The sequence below is a fragment of the Portunus trituberculatus genome, chromosome 23 (genome assembly GCF_017591435.1).
Source record: "Portunus trituberculatus isolate SZX2019 chromosome 23, ASM1759143v1, whole genome shotgun sequence".
NCBI lineage: Eukaryota > Metazoa > Arthropoda > Malacostraca > Decapoda > Portunidae > Portunus > Portunus trituberculatus.
In genome coordinates, this window is record NC_059277.1 from 32501 (window position 1) to 55000 (window position 22500).

The 22500-nt window shown below is 44.9% G+C and overlaps 1 protein-coding gene across 1 annotated transcript in view; it reads right to left on the bottom strand.

Annotated features, from left to right (window-relative positions):
* Window positions 1-4173: 4173 nt before the first annotated feature.
* Window positions 4174-22500, bottom strand: part of LOC123507607 — a 78905-nt gene continuing 60578 nt past the window's right edge. Inside the window, exons 4-18 of the mRNA XM_045260620.1 lie at window positions 17250-17468; window positions 16468-16559; window positions 15936-16163; window positions 13642-13664; window positions 12946-13084; window positions 12443-12832; window positions 10802-11903; window positions 10372-10588; window positions 9840-9968; window positions 9564-9703; window positions 9090-9271; window positions 8221-8418; window positions 7461-7565; window positions 6946-7185; window positions 4174-6473 (exon numbers count right to left, since the gene is read on the bottom strand). Coding sequence (XP_045116555.1) covers window positions 6303-6473; window positions 6946-7185; window positions 7461-7565; window positions 8221-8418; window positions 9090-9271; window positions 9564-9703; window positions 9840-9968; window positions 10372-10588; window positions 10802-11903; window positions 12443-12832; window positions 12946-13084; window positions 13642-13664; window positions 15936-16163; window positions 16468-16559; window positions 17250-17468 — 3575 coding nt within the window. The 3' untranslated portion in view covers window positions 4174-6302. The remainder of the gene's footprint in view (window positions 6474-6945; window positions 7186-7460; window positions 7566-8220; window positions 8419-9089; window positions 9272-9563; window positions 9704-9839; window positions 9969-10371; window positions 10589-10801; window positions 11904-12442; window positions 12833-12945; window positions 13085-13641; window positions 13665-15935; window positions 16164-16467; window positions 16560-17249; window positions 17469-22500) is intronic.

A 22500-nucleotide genomic window follows, 5' to 3' on the forward strand; every position in this document is an offset into this window, starting at 1 on the left:
AACCAATGAGAATGTAATCGACAAGACGTAACCAAGGTAAAGCCACGCAATAGAAGTAGCTACATGCAAATATTACAGAATAGAACTACACATTATAAATAAAGAATTGATCAACATGAAGCACAGCAGGAACCCAAGTGTACGTATACGGCCGGTAAATTTCCAGTTTCACCACCTTTTTCTGGACGAAACTAATTTTTTCTGGTAGATTTCGGCTTGCTTTTAATTAATCTAACACTTGTTTTTGGCGCAAATCACCCAGTTTTTTTTTTTTTTTATCACTCCCCAAACCTAACCCAACCCAACCCAACCTAACCTAACCGCCAAAAATACGATTAAATCTTTTAAATTCGGTATCGCCATCATAAATAGGTTGCGCCTTATAAATATGGGATTCAAAATACTCGTAATGAGGAGCTCTATCTCATGAGGTGGGTAAAAAAACACTTCCCTGTACGTACAGTCTCGGTGACAAGTAGGACACTGCACCACAGTAGGTAGAACGCCGTGATCACGTAAAAACTGTACGGATTTAGCAGAGTCCTCGAAAAACTCAGCGATAACTTTGAAGTAATGCAGTTCACAACCTGCACAGTGGGACATCTTGCCTCAAACTGAATTCAAATTCATACCGCGAGCCTCAAGGCCACCGTGATTGATTGAATAAATAATTTTTTTTTTTTCATTGGCCGCCGGTTCACTTTCAAACGGAAGTAACCAATCAGCGGAAACAATAGCTCAAACAAAACGAGTCACTAATGTTGGCCCGCACGCTGGCCGCTGCCAGTCTGCCTCTGTCAAAGACTCTGCCTGTTCTATTCACTCGGGAGATCGCCAAAAATACGATTAAATCTTTTAAATTCGGTATCGCTATTATAAATATGGGATTCAAAATACTCGTAATGAGGAGCTCTATCTCATGAGGTGGGTAAAAAAAAACACCTAATGGAATGTGGTGAAACACTGGAATAATACCCGTAGGCCTTACTTTCTATTCAGATGACGTAAATGCCTCACACAGACTCCCTGACTCCCAAACAAACCGGTCGTCGTACACCCGCGCCTCACACCTAAAATTGAACCATCATTCATTTCCCAATTCCAGCCCCCACATGGAACACGCAGAACAGAGGCATTTTGATCTTACATAAATATCAAACGAGCTGTGACTTGTAGGAAAACACCTCCAGGCAGACCACTGACATCACATCCCCTCCCTATTGCTCCCCAAATTGCTTCCCACCTTCACCCCCCTCCACCTGGCTGCCTTCTCTTACCATACAAGTACACCTATACATATAAAGAGCATATCTTCAAATTCAAAATCAGAGTTTGACCAAGTGTGCTTACCTGGGAGTGGGAGGGAGTTGCAGTAAAGAGAGCTGCAGTGCTGCCTACATTACCAAAGAATAGTGACACTATGGTGATGGCCGCCAAATTACCACAGACTCAGACTTTTGAGTGGTATTTGCTCGAGCTTGTGAGGCAGAAGAGATTTCTCTAGGACCACAAAGATGTTACTCCATATCCAAGTTGCGGTAAGGAACTTTAGATGCCAGAGCAGAGTTACTTCGGGCTGATCACATAACCTCTTCTCTGCACACTTCCGTCTGGCATGGGAGCGGGCTGCGGGCAGCATCATATAGTTCTTGTTCAAGTGGTTTCGATTTTTTAGTGGTCTCGAACACTCGAACTCCTTTCTGTTCTTTGCATCACCTAAACTTTGATTTCTATATTGTCTAGCTTTTAGTAATTTTAACACAGGTGTTAGTTGATAAAAACAGCATAACATTACTTTTTGTTTTTGTTGAGGAAATTATCTTGATGTGCAAGAAACAATAAATGATTCATTGATTCATTTTTGGCCAAAAGTCGTTCTTATTGATTCTTTATGATTTTTCTTCACTTATACGTAATCATTGCCGAAAACAAATGCAGTAAATATGTGTAATAGAACACATATCATTAAGCACTCCCTACACGAATATCAACACAAGACTTCTTATAACGAAATTTGACGAGTAAATTCATCTTAAGTGATGCTTCAAGGCCAACGAGATTATTGATTCCTAATATATGTTTCTCCTCCAGTGACGCGTAAACATAAATAATACGTACAACAAATGCATCGAATAGAACACTCATCACACGAACACACCACATGATTACTTTTTGTTGAAGAGCATTACTTTGATATGCAGGAAGTAATTACCGTTTGAGCATACTGAGTCTATATGATTTTCTTCTCAGTTGTACATAAGCATTATCATTAACAAGTATGCAACAAATATGTGGGTTAGAACTTTCATCGCCAACCATTACTCACACGGACCCAGTCACAAACTAACTCTGTAATAAGGACGTTACTGTTGTCAGTCCCTGTTTGCCACCACAGGTCAGTGCAGGAATCTCTGGTAGCTACACATCTGGAACTATATTATTGGTTATTGTAGATCTCTGAACCTTCGTCGCCTAGAATTTTGACAGACATCTCGTAACTCTAACAAAAACATATGATATAGAGAGGAAAGGAAATCTAATGCACAACACTTTCTTAAATGTGCAGGAAATAATTACTAGTTGGACTACTTAACAAGCCTTATCGTCATATTAATGCTTCAGAACCGATAGTCGAACTTTTTGACTATGTTGAGCATTATCATTGACAAGAAGTTAATGAAAGCACTCCCTTCCAAGCACTCCTCACATCACCTCACCAACACCACACGAGGTACTCATAGGATAAACATTACAACCATTTCACTTTTACCTCTTTATATATAATTCATACAAAAGACACGAACGATCTTTACACATAGGCTACCTGACAAAGAGAGACGCTGTCATTAAATATAAGAACTATGTACACTATACACACACACACACACACACACACACACACACACACACACAGCTGCCGCGGCACCGTAAGAATACTTCACCGAACTGCCCAAACACACCACCTAACTGTTTCCAAGCATTCCGTGACCAGTGACATGAAAAATTTGCCTTTCCTTTTGCTCAGTGCATGGAAATGAACTGAATCACAAATGCATTAACTAGGAATGACTGTATAGATACAAAACTTTATGGAAATCAGTGGGAGAGAAAAAAAAAAAAACTTTCTCCAAGCAATCTTTGATCAATGACAGATTATCATTTCGTCTTTTCTTTCGTTTGATGCGAGAACATGAAGTAAGTCACAATTCACGAATATAAATACATTAGTTGGATTCGAGACAACAGATAAAAACAGTGAGAGAAAAAATTGGGCATTGTAATTCTGTCACATGGAAGGAGACGAAACCTAGATTATGATAACGAGACTAAAGAAAAATAAATAAATAAACGTGACTAAAGAAAAAATAAACATGTATAATCAAGAAAGTAAAACCTCCATGAAATAAAAATAAAAGAAAATAGAAAACGTAATAAACAATTCCATTGGTAAGAGTTAAATTAGCAAGACTTGAGCATATAGATACGAAAAAAAAAAAAACACTAATTCTTATACGTGCAAAACCATATATATATATATATATATATATATATATATATATATATATATATATATAAAAAAATATATATATATAAAAAATACACTAATATATATATACGTGCAAAACCATATAAAGAAAAAAGAAAAGTTTGAGGTCGATGAAAAAAAAAAAAAAAAAACGAAAAAGAAAATAAAAAAAGCCGTAATTATAGTCCCAATAGTACTTAAACAAAGAAAATGAAACTTGAGTCCCGTCGCAGCATCACACCGCAAGCCTCCTTAACTCGCTACACTCTGCTGCCAGAAGAGAGGGTGGAGGACGGAGGGCGGAACGGAACAGGGAAAAGTTAGACCCGTGGCTCGTGAAGAGTGAGTGATTGAGGTCAGGCGCCACAAGTCATAAGGCGCCGGGTTGTAAAGAGGAAAGAGGGGAGGAATAATATTGGAGAGACATGATGGGAAAACAAGTGGGTGCACATAAATGGAACAAATAGAAAGGGTGGTAAGGAGCAATAAAGGAGGAAGGAAGAGAAGAAAAGCAAGGGAAATGAGTCACAGTCTTCTCGCCTCAAGGCATCCATCCCGTAATGCTGACTCTCAATGGCTTGTTTGATAAAATATACTAAGTCAAGTTAATTTTTCTCTCATCACTGTTTTCTCTTCATTATATCATATTTTCCTCTACTTTTTTACTTTTTCTCTTCCCCACTTCAGTTTTTTTTCTACTTCTTTCTCTTTCTCATTTCAAATCATGTCATCGTCTCCAATTCACAGATGTCTTTCTTTATTTCATGTTTCTCCTCTTATTTCATACAGTTCTTCCTTCCTTCCTTCAAACCATGTTCACAGTTTTTCCATATTTCATCCCTACAACCCTGCTTCACCTTCCTTCACAGTTTTCCCTTTCTCAATCATACCGTAATTTCTTCCATACTTTCCTCTCGCGTTACACCGCCACTAACATATCACTCACATACACAAGTTTCAGAACGTATTTCTTGCTACGCTTACAAAAACAAAAAAAAAAAAAAAAAGAAGATTACGTGAATATAGAATCAAACCAAGTATTCACAATTTCTTTTCATTGGACAGCCCTTTGATATAAAACTAGCCACGATTAACCACAACTTAATAAAATGCATACATATACTCCACCGCCTGCGCATAAGACACAATATTGAATACACTAAAAGAGCCCCACGGAAGCACAGAAGCACCGCAACTCAAGGCAGGTGCTCTTGAAAGCGTCTAGGCCAGAAGGAATATCTTTGGCTTGGCAATACTGGAGCCCATATTCAAAAACACTTCGCTCTCACATCATAACTATTTTCAAAGACCACAGTGATGCTTAACCGGGTTCCTAAGAGTGTTTTTTCCTGTTAATCATGTAGATATCTTGTTAATATCTCACTAGATCCATAAAAACACTCTTGAAAACCCATATTACTTCAACTGCTAAGAGCCTTTTAAGTGAAGTGGAGGTGCAGCGCATAGGTGTTTGAGAATAGGGTCTAAGCTGGTCCTCCTCCTCCTCCTGTGTGGGCGGGTCGGCTGAGACTCGGCTCAGCGCGCCAGACACCTCGGCTACGCTATGAACTTTGGCCAGTTAGCTTATATGATGAATCCCTGCCACGTGCAACTCAGACCTGTATAGAAAAAACGCTCTGTTCTCTCACCCCAACTATTTTCAAACACCATAGTAACGATTAGCTGGTTTCTAAGAATGTTTCTCCTGGTAATAATGTATCTAGAAATCTTATTAATCTGTCACTAGAACCATAAAAATGCTCCTGAAAATCCGTGTCATTTCAACTAGACTCTCTGGAGGCACTCATGAAAAATCCTGTCACTTCAACAAAAGCCATTTAAGTTTAAAAACACCTTGTCACTTCAACTAGAGCCTTTTGAGTTAAAAAGAAAAAAAATTTGTCACCAGTTAAAGCCTTTTGAGACACTCCTAAAAAAATCCTGTCATTTTAAGTTGATCTTTTCGAAACACTTAAAAATCCTTGTCACTTCAATTAGACACTTTTGAAACACTCCTAAAAACCCTTGTCACTTCAAGAAGAGCCTTTTGAAAGTAGCGGCGGTGCGGCACAGAAATGTTTCAGTATATGGTTCTGGCAGTGACTTCAAGAATTCATGGAAGGATCGTACACGCTAGAGTGAACACTTGGCTGTGATATGTCTCGTGCCTGTCTGTCTGTGTCTCTGTCTAGCGGATTATTTACTCGTGTTTTCCACTTTACACATTTATAAATAAACTGTTTACTTGTATCTCATTCACAAGTACACTGTTTACTAATGTGCGTTCATGTTTTCCATTTTAAAATCACTGAAGTCTTGGTACATTACATAAAAAACTCACTTTGTTCAAGGAGAATTGTCATAATTATTGAGTTTTCCTCGTCTATCAACTACATGTTTTTTCAAGAACAAATTTCAGTAAACTCGCTCAACACTTTTTTTTTTTTTTTGGGGGCGGAATTGCTTCCACTGATTAAAGCAAAAATACTGTTTCTTCCAACATTCACTCGTAGCGAACCACACTTCACCAATTCTTTATGAAGCAAAGAAAACGACGAGTCTTTGAAACACACCAATAACACACCATTCCAATAAAATAAACACTGTACAATATTCACCATTCGTAATACAGTGAATGGTGGTGAACAGACGAGCGACAGACATGCCTCGAGTAACACAGACACATGACAGTACTGAATTGAGCAAAGAGAGAGGAAGGACTAAAAGAAAAAAATCTTATCGGTAACCAGAGAAAGTGAGAGAGGAAGGTGGGTATTTACACAACATATACACTCAGGTTCCCTTCCTTCCTAATGGGTCCCTGCGCCTCTTGAAGGATCCTTAGTCTGGGGCCCATGGGGATACCTATCTTATGAAGGCGTTCCTCGGTCAGGTAAGGCAGCTCCAGCATTCCAATCTTCTCCTGCTCGAACAGCGTCGCATATTTCTGCCACGTGAGAAAAGATGGCAAGATTTAGACGACTTTCTTTTGTGTCAAGGTTAGAGTTAGGATAGGTTAGATTAAGGGTTCTATAATAGTTAGTTATTGTTTTAGGTTAGGTTACAGTTAGGGTAGCTTAGATTCACTCAGGAGCCTTGTGCTATTGTGTTATCTGCCTAGTATTCCTTCTTTTCTTGCGTTTCACCCTGCATACATCTCTCCCTCCATCCATCTTGCCCTGCATCCTTCTTTCCCACCCTCCGTCTCACCTCACCCATCCTCCTCTTCCTCCCTCATTCTCACATCACCCGTCATTCTCTCCCTGCATCCGTCTCACCCCATCATCCTTCTCTCCCTCCATCCATCTCACGTCACCCATCCTTTTCTCCTGTCTCATCCCATCCATCCTTGCCTCCCTGCCTCCATCTCACCACGTCCATCCTTCTCTTCCTCTCTGCGTCCTCTTTCTCCGCCTCACCTCGTATCCCAATTTCCTGAGGAAGATCCTGACGAGGGGCGGCTCGTCTCCGAAGAACTGGGTAAGCTTCTTCACCCTGCCGGGGTTGGACAGGCCTGGGATGCCTGCCCTGAAGGACTCCCAGGATACGTGACCGCCCACCCTTGCTGGTGATCCCGCCGCTCCAGTGGACATGACCCCACCTCCTCCCCCTCCTCCACTTCGCAAGCCTGCAATCTCCGCTCGTATACTCTCGATTTCCTGTAGAAAGGAATATGTCAGGTAATATTAATGAGTGTAACTGTATTATCATTTTCTAAGTAAAGAGGGATAATCAATCGACATAAAAAGGGAATCCAGTTAGAGTAAAGCTTTATCACAGGTTCAAATAGTAAAAACCAAAACAGTTTGTCTCTACCTAACTTGATTTATGTGCAATAAGGTATAAAATCAGTAAAAGGACAGCCTGTATTGCTGCTCCTGTCAGTACTTTCCTCAGCCTCCGTCAGCCTCGCCAGGCACGCTCCTCCACTCACCTGGAACATGAGGTGCTGGGTGCGCATCTCCGAACTAAGGTGAGCCACACTTCGTGCTAAGGTCACCACGTGGCTCTCCAGTCTCTGAAAGCGCTTGTGGATATTCTGTAACAAAAAAAAAAAAAAAAAAAAAAAAAAATGGAGAAAATTAGAAGTGAGTTTATTTCTGTCTTCAGCCGCAATGTTACATCTCTTGGTATCTTTTACCGCTACTTTCACGCCAACTGCTTTCTCAATTTGCTGACTGTATGCCTCCCTCCTCCTGTGGCGTCGCTGCACAAGACTTTCTGCTTTCACTCCTCTTTTGTCTATCACTCTAACTTTTTTTTTCTTATGTAGGGAAGACAGCCAACCAAAAAAAAAAAAAGACTGGAAAAAAGGCCCACTTGAATGCTGGCTCTACATAGGAAAAGTGTCAGCCAAAATTAGGGAGCAAATGCCTCGATACCTCCCTCTTAAAAGAAACGCTAAAGCTAACCAGTATTCTCAATTATTCCTTTCTTTGGAAAAAAAAAAAAATATTGAAACTCCCTGCCGGCTTTTGTATTTCCTCCTTCCTATGACTTGAGCTCTTTGAAGAGGGAGTTTCAAGATACTAATTTTCCATTTTAGGATATTTTTTTATCTGACACCAGTGAACTTTTCTTTGTTCTTTTAGTTTCCCTAGGCCAGTGTCCCTCTTACAATAGATAAACAAATAAATGAATAAAATCGTAACTGTTTTCCTCTTTTAGTTCTTCCTCCTGCTATTCTTCCTTACCTTGCTGCCATTATTGTCTCGTGCTGTCCTCCTCACCCGGTCATCAATCACCTTCCTCCTGTCCTTGCCGGGCCGGGAGGACATGACGGAGGAAGGCAGCGAGGACAAAGACCCGTGGAGGCGCCGCCGGGAATTCTTCAGGTCACCTCCGCCTAACACTGTCCTGCCGCCACGCCTTCCCCCGAGTAGCTTTAGAACCTGAAGAAAAAGAATACATATGTATTTATTTATTACACACACACACACACACACCGAGTAGTGTAGTGGTTAGCAAGCTCGACTCACAATCGAGAGGGCCGGGTTCGAGTCCCGGTAAGCGGCGAGGCAAATGGGCAAGTCTCTTAATGTGTGGCCCCTGTTCACCTAGCAGTAAATAGGTACGGGATGTAATTAGAGGGGTTGTGGCCTCGCTTTCCCGGTGTGTGGAGTGTGTTGTGGTCTCAGTCTTACCCGAAGATCGGTCTATGAGCTCTGAGCTTGCTCCGTAATGGGGAAGACTGGCTGGGTGACCAGCAGGCAACCGAGGTGAATTGCACACCGATTAGTGTAGTGGTTAGCACACTCGGCTCACAACCGAAAAGGCCCGGGTTCGAGTCTCAGGCCCGACGAGGCAAATGGGGGAGCCTGTTAATGTGTAGCCCCTGTTCACCTATAGCAGCAAGTAAGTACGGGATGTAACTCGAGGGGTTGTGGCCTCGCTTTTCTGGTGTGTGGAGTGTGTTGTGGTCACAGTCCTACCCGAAGATCGGTCTATGACCTCTGAGCTCGCTCCGTGATAGGCTGGCTGGCTGGGTGACCAGCAGACGACAGTGGTGAATTTCACACACACACACACACACACACACACACACACACACACACACACACACCTCAGAGTACATTCCCTCAAGTCCCTCTAGCTGCTTTCTGATAAGGTGTACGTCAGGATCATAAGCTGAGAGCGCCTCATCGTCTGTCGTGGCTTCCGTGGCGCCATCCAACATTGAGTCCAAGTCCAGGGCGTCTGTGGTGGAGGTGATCTCGCCTGCCTCCAGGTCCCCAGCAGTAGGATCTGTAGCAGGGAGGGAGATGTGAGGTTCTTGTGTTCCAGTGTGAATTTTAAAGGTGTTGAGGAGTGTTTAGGATGAGACAAATTAAGTCTTTAAGGTGTTTGAAGTATTATAGGAAGAAGAATGAGTGCTTTGAATATTTAAGATGAGTATGGCAAGATTTTTACAATGTTTTGAGTGTTATGATGAGACAAATGAGGTTTTAAAGGTTGAAAACTAACATTATACACACACACACACACACACACACACACACACACACACACACACACACACACACACACACACACACACCTAGGTTGATGCGATTCTTGTGCCTGTGAGAGTCGAAGGAGGAGCTCCTCTGCCGCATCTCCTCCTTGCGAAGCGCCCAGCTACTCCCTGGGGGCGCCGCACTCTTGTGACCGCCGCTGCCGCCCGAACTACCCTTGCCGCTGAGGAGACAACAGAGAACGGTTATTGCAGGGAAAACAATGCTATAATGCTGCTGCTGCTGCTACTGCCGTTTTAGTGGTGAGAGAGTGAAGCGTTAGTAATTACGAGTCTAATAGAAAACGAGCTAATACTGACCTCGGGTGGCCGTGGGTCCCCTGTGTGCCTCCTTCCCGCCGCGGCGTGGACTGGGAGGAGTCGTGGCCAGCACCTCCTCGCCTCCTCCCCGCGGCCTCCAGCAGGTCAGGCTTGTTGAGACCATTGCAGCTGTGAGGAGAGGGCGCCTTCACATCACATCTCACAGTCTATGCACAAATACACACCCGCGCGCGGTCGAACAAAAGCGCGGGCGCACGCACGCACACACACACACACACACACACACACACATACACAAGGGACCCTCAGCTTAGTCATTTACATTTTTACTTCACAATGTTTCATAAAGCTTTCTTTAACATAATTTCGGAAACAAAAGAACAACGGAATAGATTTCGCTGAACCAACTTTGAACGGAAAAAATGTTCAGAAATGTTTAGTCAATACGGAAAAAATGTTTAATATTTCATCAAACGTTCACCGCAAAACAAAGGAAGTGCGGTTGTGTAGGGCGAGGGTTGCCTGCTGCTGCGTCTCAAACAGGCGTAATTCCTGCGTGGCGGCGCCTTACCTGTAGGAGAGGCCGTGTTTGCGGTGCCTGGAGGGCGAGGACTGAGGGGTCGCCTCTGGGGAGAGAGGGGGAAGTGGAGGGGTGGCGGCCAGTGACTCCCGCCCCGCCACACCGCCGCCGCCCCCGCCGCCGCCGCCTCCACTCTTCCCCTCCGCGCCGAGCTTCATGATCCGCTGCAGCTCCGCGTCCGTCACGTCCACCCACTCCGAGTCATTCCCTGTGGGTTGGTCACGCCACGGGTTAGAGGGGGGAAGAGAATGGGGAAAAGCGGGGGCAAAGAGTTATGACCGCCGGTGTGACAGAACAGCTGTTTTGTGGGGTAATGCTGTGATTAAAAGACATTTCACAATATTTATGTGTGGTTTGTGTAAATACTCAGCGATCAGTGTGTCCTGAGTGAGGAGCGGCGCGGCAAAACACCTGAGGTTACCTGAGGAGTGGCCCTGGCCAGCGTGTCGCTGCGAGGCGGCGGAGTCCAGGCTGGTGTCCAGGGCGTTGGCGGGACGGCTCTCCCCGCCAGACCCAGCTGTCCCACGCCCTGAGTCGGAGCCACCAGAGCCGCCGCAGCCGCCCTCCCCTCCAGCAGGCTGACCCCGCCCCGCCCCTGGCGCCGGGCCGGAGTAGGTGTGGTCTGAGGGCAGGGCGTGGTCGTCGGCAATGTTGTCGGCGGAGTAGTGATGTGGGCGCCACGCGGGCGTCTCCTGCCGTAGGTGTGTCAGGTGGTGGTATGACCCTGACCTTCTGTTTGCCAGGCCGCGCCCAATGTGATCTACAGGGCGGCTCAGGGGCGGCGAAGACTGCGGCGGCAGGGCTGCAGGAGGGCGCCCAGGGGCAGGGCGAGGGTAGTGTGGGGGAAGGCCTACTCCAACGCCGCCGCTGCCACTGCTCTGCTGGCCGCTGACACCGTGTTCCTGGTGGCCGTTCAGCATCGTCTCGGCGGTGGCCATGTCCTTCCCGGAGCTTTGGTGCAAAGCTTTGCGGAAGCTCGTGTTAAGCTTGGCAGCACGGCTTCCGTCCAGGGCCACGCCAGCCTGCCCCCCGCCCTCCTGTTTGCTGGCTGCGGGCGACGACTCCTGAGTGGTGGTGGCCTGCACGGCGGTGCCAGCCCCCCTGGCCTCCCCCTGCTGGCCGGGTCGCTCTTCGGGTTTATCGCTCCGGGAGAATTTGTTGGTCAATTTCTCTTTGAAGTTTTGATACTTGCGCGCCGCGAGGCCCCGCGTGAGGGAGCCCCATTTGTCGTCCTTCCGCACTTCCTCCCGCCGCTCGGAGGACTCCTCAGGCGTCACCTCGCCGTTGTGCTGGTTCTGGGAGACGGGCGGATGGTTGTGGGCCCCTTCCACGTGGTTGTTGGGGATGGGGTGGGCGTGATGATGGGCGTGGTGGGAATGTGTCACGCCGTTGTGGGGGAAGGAGGGAGGGGAGGTGGGGGCGTGGTGGTGAGTGGGGGCGTGGCCGTTGAGATGTAGATGACCCTGAGGTGGGTGGAGCTCAACCACGTCCTGAGGGTGGAAATGAAGAAAGATCTCTTGACTCTGAGAAAAGAAAGAGACCATTACAGCAACGAAGCACCGCCGCCACCAAAGATTGAACAAAAAATTCTATCACATCACTACAAAACACAAGCAATCAAATCTAAACCACATTGGAGAGAGAGAGAGAGAGAGAGAGAGAGAGAGAGAGAGAGAGAGAGAGAGAGAGAGAGAGAGAGAGAGAGAGAGAGAGAGAGAGAGAGAGAGAGATTGCAAGCCACGGCCCTCACAATCCCTAAAACGGCCCTCACAATCCATAAGATGCCTCACCATAAGATACCATATATATATATATATATATATATATATATATATATATATATATATATATATATATATATATATATATATATATATATATATATATATATATATATATATATATATATATATATATATATATATATATATATATATATATATATATACACACACACACACACACACACACACACACACACACACACACACACACACACACACGAATAGATACAAATAACCAAAGTTGAAACCCTTAAAATCCCTAAAATAAAAAGTCTTACCGTGAGATGCCCCTGGGAGCTCCGTGCCCACGCCTCCCTATTGAAGGCGCCAGTTTGGGATGGAGGCACCGTGGCGTGTTGGGAGGGTGGGGGGAGGTGCTGGGGGCCTTGGGGAGGATACTGAGAAGACACCAACCCGTGGGAGGCCAACTGAGGGTGCTGAGAGTTGACTGGGAGGGGCTGGGAGGTAGAGGGGTGGTACTGTTGATGAGAACTACTGCGGAAGGGACGAGAGAGGAAGGGAGATTCGAAGGGGCGCTGCTGTGGGTGTGAAGGGAGTGTGCCAGCCAGTGTGCCTTCAGGAGGGATACCTGAAGGAGGTCTTGTTGCTCCTCCTCCTCCTCCTCCTCCGCCTCCGCCTCCGCCTCCTCCTGCACCCGCGCGGTAACTCTAGACAGACAATTGAAGGTTAATACACTGAACGGTGCGTGAGTGTTTAGTATGTGTGTGTGTGTGTGTGTGTGTGTGTGTGTGTGTGTGTGTGTGTGTGTGTGTGGACTTACCATGTGCGCGGCGTCCTCCACCAGACCAGGGTTGTCTATGCCGTCACAGAAGCGAATGTGACGCTCCGTGGAGAGTAGATGGTCTCTCTCCTCCTCCACCACCACCACCACCACCACCTCCTCCTCCTCCTCCGTTGGTCTGGAAATGTTCATCAGTTTATTCAACCAACGTGCATAGCTGTTTGAAGATACTGTAACACACACACACACACACAGACACACACACACACACACACACACACACACACACACACACACACACACACACACACACACACACACACACACACACACACACACACACACATACACACACACACTTCTGGTCTTTACACCATACATAATACGAGAAAATGAAACTTGAGAGGAATATATACAAATCTTTTCCTTATGACGTTATTGAGGAGGAGGAAACTGGAGACTTAGTAATGTTAATGGGTTAGCAAGATCAGAGTTAGTTAATGGCGCTACGAGATTATAATATGAAAAGAAAAAAAAAATAGATAACAACAGCATGAAGGTAAATCAACTCTTTCACTGGTAATTGGTACAGTACATGTTTTTTTTTAATCATTCACTACTCTGGGGCAATTATTATCGTTTTACAGCCATAACCAAACATTATACAGAGTGAAAAATAAAAAAAATCCATTTTTTTCATTATTTTTCTTGTAGCTGCTTATACAGGTTCCATACATTGCTTTTAGTGGTGAGTTGTGCTGTATGTCACAGTGAGAGAGTTAAACAACTAATAGACACAAGAAGACAAGCACCCAAACAACACAAAATACTTCCCACTTGTTTCCGCCAATTGAAAGCTTCCAAACTACCACGACGATAAAAGTCACTCAGAAACCACCACACACTTATCACTTGTTCTCGAAAGCTTCTGTACATAATACCATTACTAATTACTTTACGTGTCCCTCTTTCAGGCTACTACACACTTAAATCAATACTTATAACCTTTCACACTACCATGAATTTAAGTACATTAGTCTCTCAAGTTATCACATATTTATTACTAGTACTACTTGTAAATAAAATTGCTTGCGCCACTAATGGGTGGAAGTTAGACAGTGCTTCCCATACTCTTCAGTGATACCTACAAGCGCTATAGGCTATAACACAAATAGAAAAAAAAAAATTTCACACTACCATAACTATAAGTACACGTCTCTCACAAACTACAGCACACTCATTTCTAGTCCTACAAATCTTTCAAGCTATTGTTACCACTTTTTCATCACAAGTTACATATTATTTCTTGCAGTTAAACGATTTCATGCTGCCATCACCACTCACATCAAATCTTTCTACCATATCTAAGTACCAAACATTAGTTCCCAGCGATCAAAACTTCCAAACTACATTTTTTTTTTACGTGAGAGAGAATATGATCAACAGTAAGTCTAAAAAAAAAAAAAAAAAAAAAAAAAAATATATATATATATATATATATATATATATATATATATATATATATATATATATATATATATATATATATATATATATATATATATATATATATATATATATATATATATATATATATATATATATATATATATATATATATATATATATATATATATATATATATATATATATATATATATATAAGCTCAAGGAAAAATCCACTGCACGTTTCACATACACTGCCATGCATTCGTTCCTGTTACTTAAAGTTTTCAAATTGCTACACGTCTCTCTCACTATCAAATGATTCACTACCACGTCTAACACTATGCATTCCCAGCACTAACAACACGTGAGCCACCAGAATTCTCTCTCGAGAATTTCCTTTCACTGACAAACTTCACTATAAGCTTTTCAAAATACTGTTACTCGTCTCTCTCACAAACTATGAAACGAACAACTGTACCGTGTCTATCACTATGCCTTTCCATCACTAACACGATAGACACTACAATTTCCTTTCAAGAACTCCCTTTCCCTTTGACAGACTGAAGCCACTACAAGCTTTCTAAATACTGTTACTTGCCTCTCTCACAAACTATGAAAAGTCCAACTACGAGTACCAGGCCTAACATTATGTCTTCCCACCACTAACTAACATCAAAATTCCATTTCGAGAACTTCCTTTCACTATGAGAGATTTCAGCCACTACAAGCTTATAAAATGCTGCTACTACAATTCCCTCTTATAACTATGAAATGAACAACTATACCACGTCGAACACTATGCCTTCCCATCACTAAACTAACACATATGCCACTAGGAATCTCTTTCAAAACTTCTTTCTTTTACTTACACAAACTTGATAAACCAACCTCACAGAAAAACAGAAACTACCACACCTTTCAGCGACTCGATAAAACATGCACTGCCACTAAAACGATGCCTTCTCCCTATTTGCCTTACAAGACACTGCTACTCTCTCCCAAGAATCCCGTTTTCATTTAAACAAGGATGACTTTCTCTCAACTTTTACTGAGTGAACGAAAAAAAAGATAAATAAATGAAAACATAGTACCACTGAAACTATGAAATTCTCTCACAAACTACCACATATGCACTAACTGACCAATGCTTCTCAGGAAAACACAAAAACTGTAACAACAATAACAACAACAACCAAAACTACTACTGCTACTACTACTCCTATTACTACTACTATGTACTACTACTACTGCTGCTGCTACTGCTATCGCTATCACTACCACTACAACAACAACAACAACAACAACAACAACAACAAAAACAACAACAAATACTACTATTACTACTACTACTACTACTACTACTACTACTACTATGTTCCTATCACGAACGTTCCTAAACCTGACTCTTACCAACCCTCAAACAAAACTACTACTACAACAACAACAACAACAACAACAACTACTACTACTACTACTACTACTAGCACTACAACCACTACTACCACTACCACTGCAAATCATACCAAGCCTGCCGTAGACCTCACCACACCTTTATAAACTACCCCCCTTCAAAACTTTACCAAGTGGGAGTGATGGTGGTGCTGCGGACGTGTCTGTGCGGGTGTGGGCGCAGTGATGGACCTTGGGAGAGTACTACCCTTAGCCACGCCCATCCCTGCCAGCCCACTGAGCCCCTTGATGCCCCTGCCCAGCGAGGAGGAGCCCGAGAGAAGGGGTGGAGGAGGACGAAGAGTAGGACGCCAAGAGGGTGAGGTAGGAAAGCTTGGTGGTTCCTCCTTAGACTCGATCTGAAGGAGGTGTTAGTGTGTTAGAGAGAGAGAGAGAGAGAGAGAGAGAGAGAGAGAGAGAGAGAGAGAGAGAGAGAGAGAGAGAGAGAGAGAGAGAGAGAGAGAGAGAGAGAGAGAGAGAGAATAATATAAAACCATGTTAGAATTTTTAGACACTTTCAATTAAATTCACTACCTGAAGAAAACGTATTACTAGAGAGAGAGAGAGAGAGAGAGAGAGAGAGAGAGAGAGAGAGAGAGAGAGAGAGAACTTCCATACTTACTCACTTAGACAACACCCTCACTCCCAATCTTCCTCACTTACCGGAAACTTTGTGGAGTGAGTGTGGAAGTGGCCTTGGTCAGTCACTAGGATGTGGGGCAGTAGTGGGGGCAGGCCAGACTGTAGTGGGGTTCCTGTTGAAGGCGAAGAGGGAGGCAGTGAGAGGAAGGGGTGAAGGAAGACGGTGGACAGGAGAAAGAAGTGTGGAATGGATGAATAGATGAGAGAGTAATGGGGATGGAGGAAAGAGTGGATGAGATCGAGAAATGTGAAGGGTGAGGAAGAGAGTAAATGTGTGAAACAGAAAAAGTAAGGAGTAAAGGATGGAGGAATGAGTGAGGTAAGGATGAAAGGAAGGAATGAGAAACGAAGAGAAAGAAATAATAGAGAAAAAAACGAAAAATAGATAAGTACAGACATGAAATATAACGATGAAAGGGAAAAAGCAATCACACACACACACACACACACACACACACACACACACACACACACTACCGCGTAGTGTAGTGGTTAGCACGCTCGACTCACAATCGAGAGGGCCGGGTTCGATTCCCGGTAAGCGGCGAGGCAAATGGACAAGTCTCTTAATGTGTGGCCCCTGTTCACCTAGCAGTAAATAGGTACGGAATGTAACTGGAGGGGTTGTGACCTCGCTTTCCCGGTGTGTAGAGTGTGTTGTGGTCTCAGTCCTACCCGAAGATCGGTCTATGAGCTCTGAGCTCGCTCCGTAATGGGGAAGACTGGCTGGGTGACCAGCAGGCGACCGATGTGAATCACACACACACACACACACACACACACACCACTTCCTGCTTACTAACCTGTCACACTCGCCAGCTGTTCCCGGAGAGATGCTGCTGTTTCCTGCTGCTCTTGCCTCCTGCTGTCCTGCTGATTCTCCCCTGCTGAGCCTCCTCCACCGCCACCGCCGCCACCACCACCACCACCGCTGCTGCTGCTGCTGCTGCTGTTGTTAGTCACTGCTGATCCACAGAAGGGCTTTGGTGGCGGCACTGGTTTGTAGACACTCACCACGTTACCTGTAGTAGTAGTAGTAGTAGTAGTAGTAGTAGTAGTAGTAGTAGTAGTAGTAGTAGTAGTAGTCGTAGTGGTGGTGGTAGTGGTGATAGCAGTAGTAGTAGTAGTAGTAGTAGTAGTAGTAGTAGTAGTAGTAGTAGTAGTAGTAGTAGTAGTAGTAGTAGTAGTAGTAGTAGCAGTAGTAGCAGCAGCAGCAATTGTAGTAGTAGTAGTAGTAGTGGTAGTAGTAGTAGTAGAGGTAGTAGTAGTAGTAATGGTGATGCTAGTAGTAATAGTTTTGTTGTTGTTGTTGTTGTTAATGTTGCGGTGGTTGTTGTAGCGGTAACGATAATAATAGTTTAAATGAATAATAAAATAGTATAAAAGTACCCACACTAAATTTCTCTCTCTCTCTCTCTCTCTCTCTCTCTCTCTTTCTGTCCATACCCATTAAATAAAAGGTAACGAGACTTCCACCTGGCCCCATCTGACTCCCTTTCCCCACCTGCTACACCCACCTGCTACACCTAGCCCCACCTCTCCCAGACCCCACACACAGCGCGCAGTCCCACCAACACACCCATTAGTGGAGAAATTTCAGTCTTAACCTTCAAATTAACCCTTGGAAATTATACACATTACTTTCTTTTTTATTTGCTTGTATTGTCTTAAATGGGAGATACTGATTTGAGTTTTATCTTTTCTGTTACTGGTATTTATATATTTTTTTTCCTTATTTGTATTCTTTTTCTCTACATTCTCCTCTTTTTCTTTTACTTTTTTCTTCTCTTGTTTATTTAAATGGGAATGTGGTTTTTGTTTTGTTTAGCGTTGTTATTCAGGTATTGGTGTGTTTTTCTTAGCTTTCTTTTGTTTTTTGCTTTCATCAGTATCGTTTCTTTCCTTGATTTTCTCTGTTACATCTTCTTCTCTTGTTTTTTTTCTCTTATTTGTTTAAATGCGGGAACATCTTTTTTTTTATCGGTTATTTCTTGTCTCATAATCAGTATTTTTTCTCTCCTTATTTTCTCTCTACTACATCTGTTCTTGTTCCACTTCTCTTTTCTTTCTTATTTGATCCCCGTAACTTTTAGACTTTCGTTGTATACTGGTAAGTCACGATGGTCTTGTGGTTCCAGCGATCGTATGTCAAGTATTCTCCGTCATTATCCCGAAAAAAAATAAATAAAGAGAAGGAGTCTAGCTGTTCTTGTATCCTTTGAAAATACTCGACAACACGTTTTTCAAATCATTTCCTCTTTTCTGCAAATATGATAGATAGATAGGTATATAGATAGATAGATAGATAGATAGATAGATAGATCGATAAAGATATATAAGTAAGGTACTCAATGCTATTAAACGAAAAGAAAGGAGAAAAAACGAAAAGAAAACACATTTAACCCGGCTAATCGTACCTACCACTTTTGAGAACACTCCCAAAACAACACGCTTCAAAAACAGTACCTACCAAACTTTCTACAAACATGACGCCAAACAAACAAACACTCTTGGGAACCCGGATTAAGAAAACAAAAAACACCTTTGAGAACTCGATTTAATTCCTGCTACCTTTTGAAAAACACCCACAAAACAACACGCTTCAAAAAACACATTACTTTCCTCTCAGTCTTCCATACTAGTACACTTTTCCTTTACCATTCTCTTCCTAGCAGCCGCACACTTTCCCCCTCCAATGTTCCCTCCGGGCCTCCCTTTCCTTTCCCTCCCCACGCGCCCCTCGTAACTCACACCAACTGGCAACAATAACAAGATCGCAACGCCGCCAAGCCACGCAACGCCACTTCCTCCCATCAGATCCTCTCGTCTTGATGAATGAGAGAGATCTTTCTTGTCTCTTCTCGTCTCGCGAATCCTACAATGGCAGGTCGGTTAGGAAGGAAGAAGGATGGAGCAGGAAATGAAGGAGGAAGGAGAATAGGGAGGAAAGAGTTAATGAGGATGTGGATGAAGGGGGATGAAGCGAGGAGGGAAGAAAAAAGGAAGGAGTAAATGAGAAAGAGAGAGAGAGAGAGAGAGAGAGAGAGAGAGAGAGAGAGAGAGAGAGAGAGAGAGAGAGAGAGAGAGAGAATTACGAGGATTAGGTTAGAGAAAGAAGAGGAAAGTTAAAAGAAAAACAGGAGGAGGAGGAGGAGGAGGAGGAGGAGGAGGAGGAGGAAGAGGATTAGTAATAAAGTAGCAAGTTGAAGACAATCCATCTGATGGAGATGATGTACTCCTGTACCTGACTGAGACTTTAGACAACCTGATGATGGCACACAGCTGCAGCCACGTGCTGATTGTGGGGGATCTCAATCACCACCTGGAAAGAGACGCCTACGAGAATCTCCTGAGGTGCAGGGTCTGACAGATCATGTCACCTTCCCCACACATGAACGAGGAGGGACATTAGACCCTGTCATCTCAGACTACCAGGAGGACAAGCTTCAGTGTCATCAGCTGGGGCTCGTGGGCAGCTCTGATCATCACGCTGTACTGACACAGCTGGAAGTGGGCGTGGCTCGGGACGAGGCCACCACCCGCACCATCTGGCTGTGGAACAAAGCAGACTGGGCTTCCTGCGCCGCGACCTGACCCACACCCCATGGGCCACTCTGCTACAGGGAGGAGCAGAGAGTGAAGCACTTGCACTCACCTCTCACCTTCTCGCCCTCCAGAGACGCCACGTCCCACACAGGGAATACACCACCAGACCGACGGATCAGCCATGGTTTGGCTACCGTTGCCGTGTTGCTGCTGAGGCAAAGTATGCTGCCTGGCTCCGCTACAAGAGGAACCCGACTCGGCGCAACAAGGACTTGCATAGGGCTGCATGCAGGAGGATGGTGGTAACCAGCAAGTGGGCCTTAAAAAAGTGGGAGGAAAGCCTGCGCCGGAAACTGTGTGGCACTGGCGTAGGAAACAAAACTTGGTGGTCCCTTGTTAAGGACAAACAGGAACTGGCCACCAAGAATCCATCCCTCCCTCAGCAAGCAGGACGGTACTGTCGCCACCAGCAGTAAGGAGAGGGCACAGTTGCTGGCTTCCTTGTTTGCTGGAAAAATGAAGGTGGGGAATCCACAGCAGCCACCGCCTCAGCTGGTCCAGCAATGTGAGAAGACTGTCACCATGGTGGAGGTGACGCATCAGCAGGTGAAGCGATTATTGCGGGGCTGGACACACAGAAAGCTACCGGCCCTGATGACATCAGCCCGCACCTGCTGAAGCGATGCTCCCAGGAACTGGCTGCCCTCTCACCCAAGTCTTCACAACTTGTGTACGGGAAAACGTCTGGCCTTCAGTGTGGAAGGAGGCTCGAGTAGTTCCGTACACAAAAAGCTCCAGGACGGACCCAAAAAACTACAGACCCATATCCCTGTTGTCAGTGGTGGGTAAAGTGTTTGAGAGGGTCGTGGCAGAGGTGGTGTGTAGCCATCTCAAGGACAATGCCCTCCTCTCAGACCAACAGTTTGGGTTCAGACCTGGAAGGTCAACCTCCGACCTAATGATGCTTCTCACCAGGCAGTGGCAGGACGCCCTCGACGACGGCAAGGACACTATAGTGGTTGCTTTGGACATAGCTGGAGCTTTTGATAAAGTATGGCACAACGGATTACTGGAAAAGCTTCGTGCTAAAGGCATCCAGGGTGGCTTGCTACGACTCCTGGGAAATTACCTGCAGGACAGAAGCCTCAAGGTGGTTGTCAACGGGCAAACATCTGAGTCCCTGCCTGTGGAGGCATCAGTGCCACAGGGTTCAATTCTTGGCCCACTCCTGTGGAATATCTACGTGGATGATCTTCTCCAGCTACTGCCAGGAGTCAAGGCCTATGCTGATGACTGCACCCTCTCCTATACCTATCCACGCCAGGACAGTGGGCGGGCTGCTGAGGCCATCAATCAGCAGCTACGAGTGATAGAGGAGTGGGGTGCTCGCTGGCAAGTGACATTCGCGCCGGAGAAGACACAGGCAATGGTTGTCTCTCGGTCCCCAGCCGCCATGGCAGCAATGGCAGGAAAGTTGTCTTTTGGCGCTGCTGCTCTCCCACTCCAAGATGACGTCAAGATACTTGGAGTGGAGGTGGATCGAGGGCTGAGGTTTGACAGCCATGTCAAATCCATTGCCAAGAAAGCCTCTCACAGGATCTCCGCTCTCAGAAGGATCGCCAGTTTCCTCGACAGGAAGGGAGACTGCTGCTGTACAAGGCACAGGTGCGGCCCCACCTTGAGTACGCAGCTCTCTCCTGGATGTCCTGTGCCGCCACACACAGAAGGAGACTGGACAGCATCCAACGCCGCGCCATACGGCTAGTAGATGCTGCAATACCACCTCACCCAGAGCCTGAGCGTCCCTTGATTCACTGGAACACCGCAGAGATGTGGCGGCAATCGTAGTGTTCCATAAGGCACAGGTGCAAAGAGTGCCACATCTGGCAGGGCTGCGTCATCCTCTGAGAGTCACCGCACGGAGCACGAGAACGGTGCTCAATGGTGGTGACGCCGTAGAGGTGCCGCGATCCCACGGGTGTCAGCATCAACGCACCTTCGCAGGACGCGTCTCCAGGATGTGGAACTTGTTCACGGCCGCGGTGCCTCACGTCCAGGAGATGAACACACACAGTGTCAAACTGATGGCACATAAGTGGAGACAGACACTGCCAACTCCTCTGACACTCTTTGTGACGTGACACTCAGTGTAGTGCAGTGCGTGAATAGTGCTAGTGAAGTGAAAAGAACAGTGCTCCATTTACATGCTGACCATCTTGTATATTATCTATTTTTAAGTCTTGTAAATATTGTAGAGAAATAGATTGTAGTACCCTTAGAATAGGTAGCACACGACAGTGCGCCTTTGGGTACATGTTCTTCTGTATAAATTATGTTTAAAAAAAAAAAAAAAAAAAAAGAGAGAGAGAGAGAGAGAGAGAGAGAGAGAGAGAGAGAGAGAGAGAGAGAGAGAGAGAGAGAGAGAGAGAGAGAGAGAGAGAGAGAGAGAGAACGAGGCAACGAGTCACACACACACACACACACACACACACACACACACACACACAC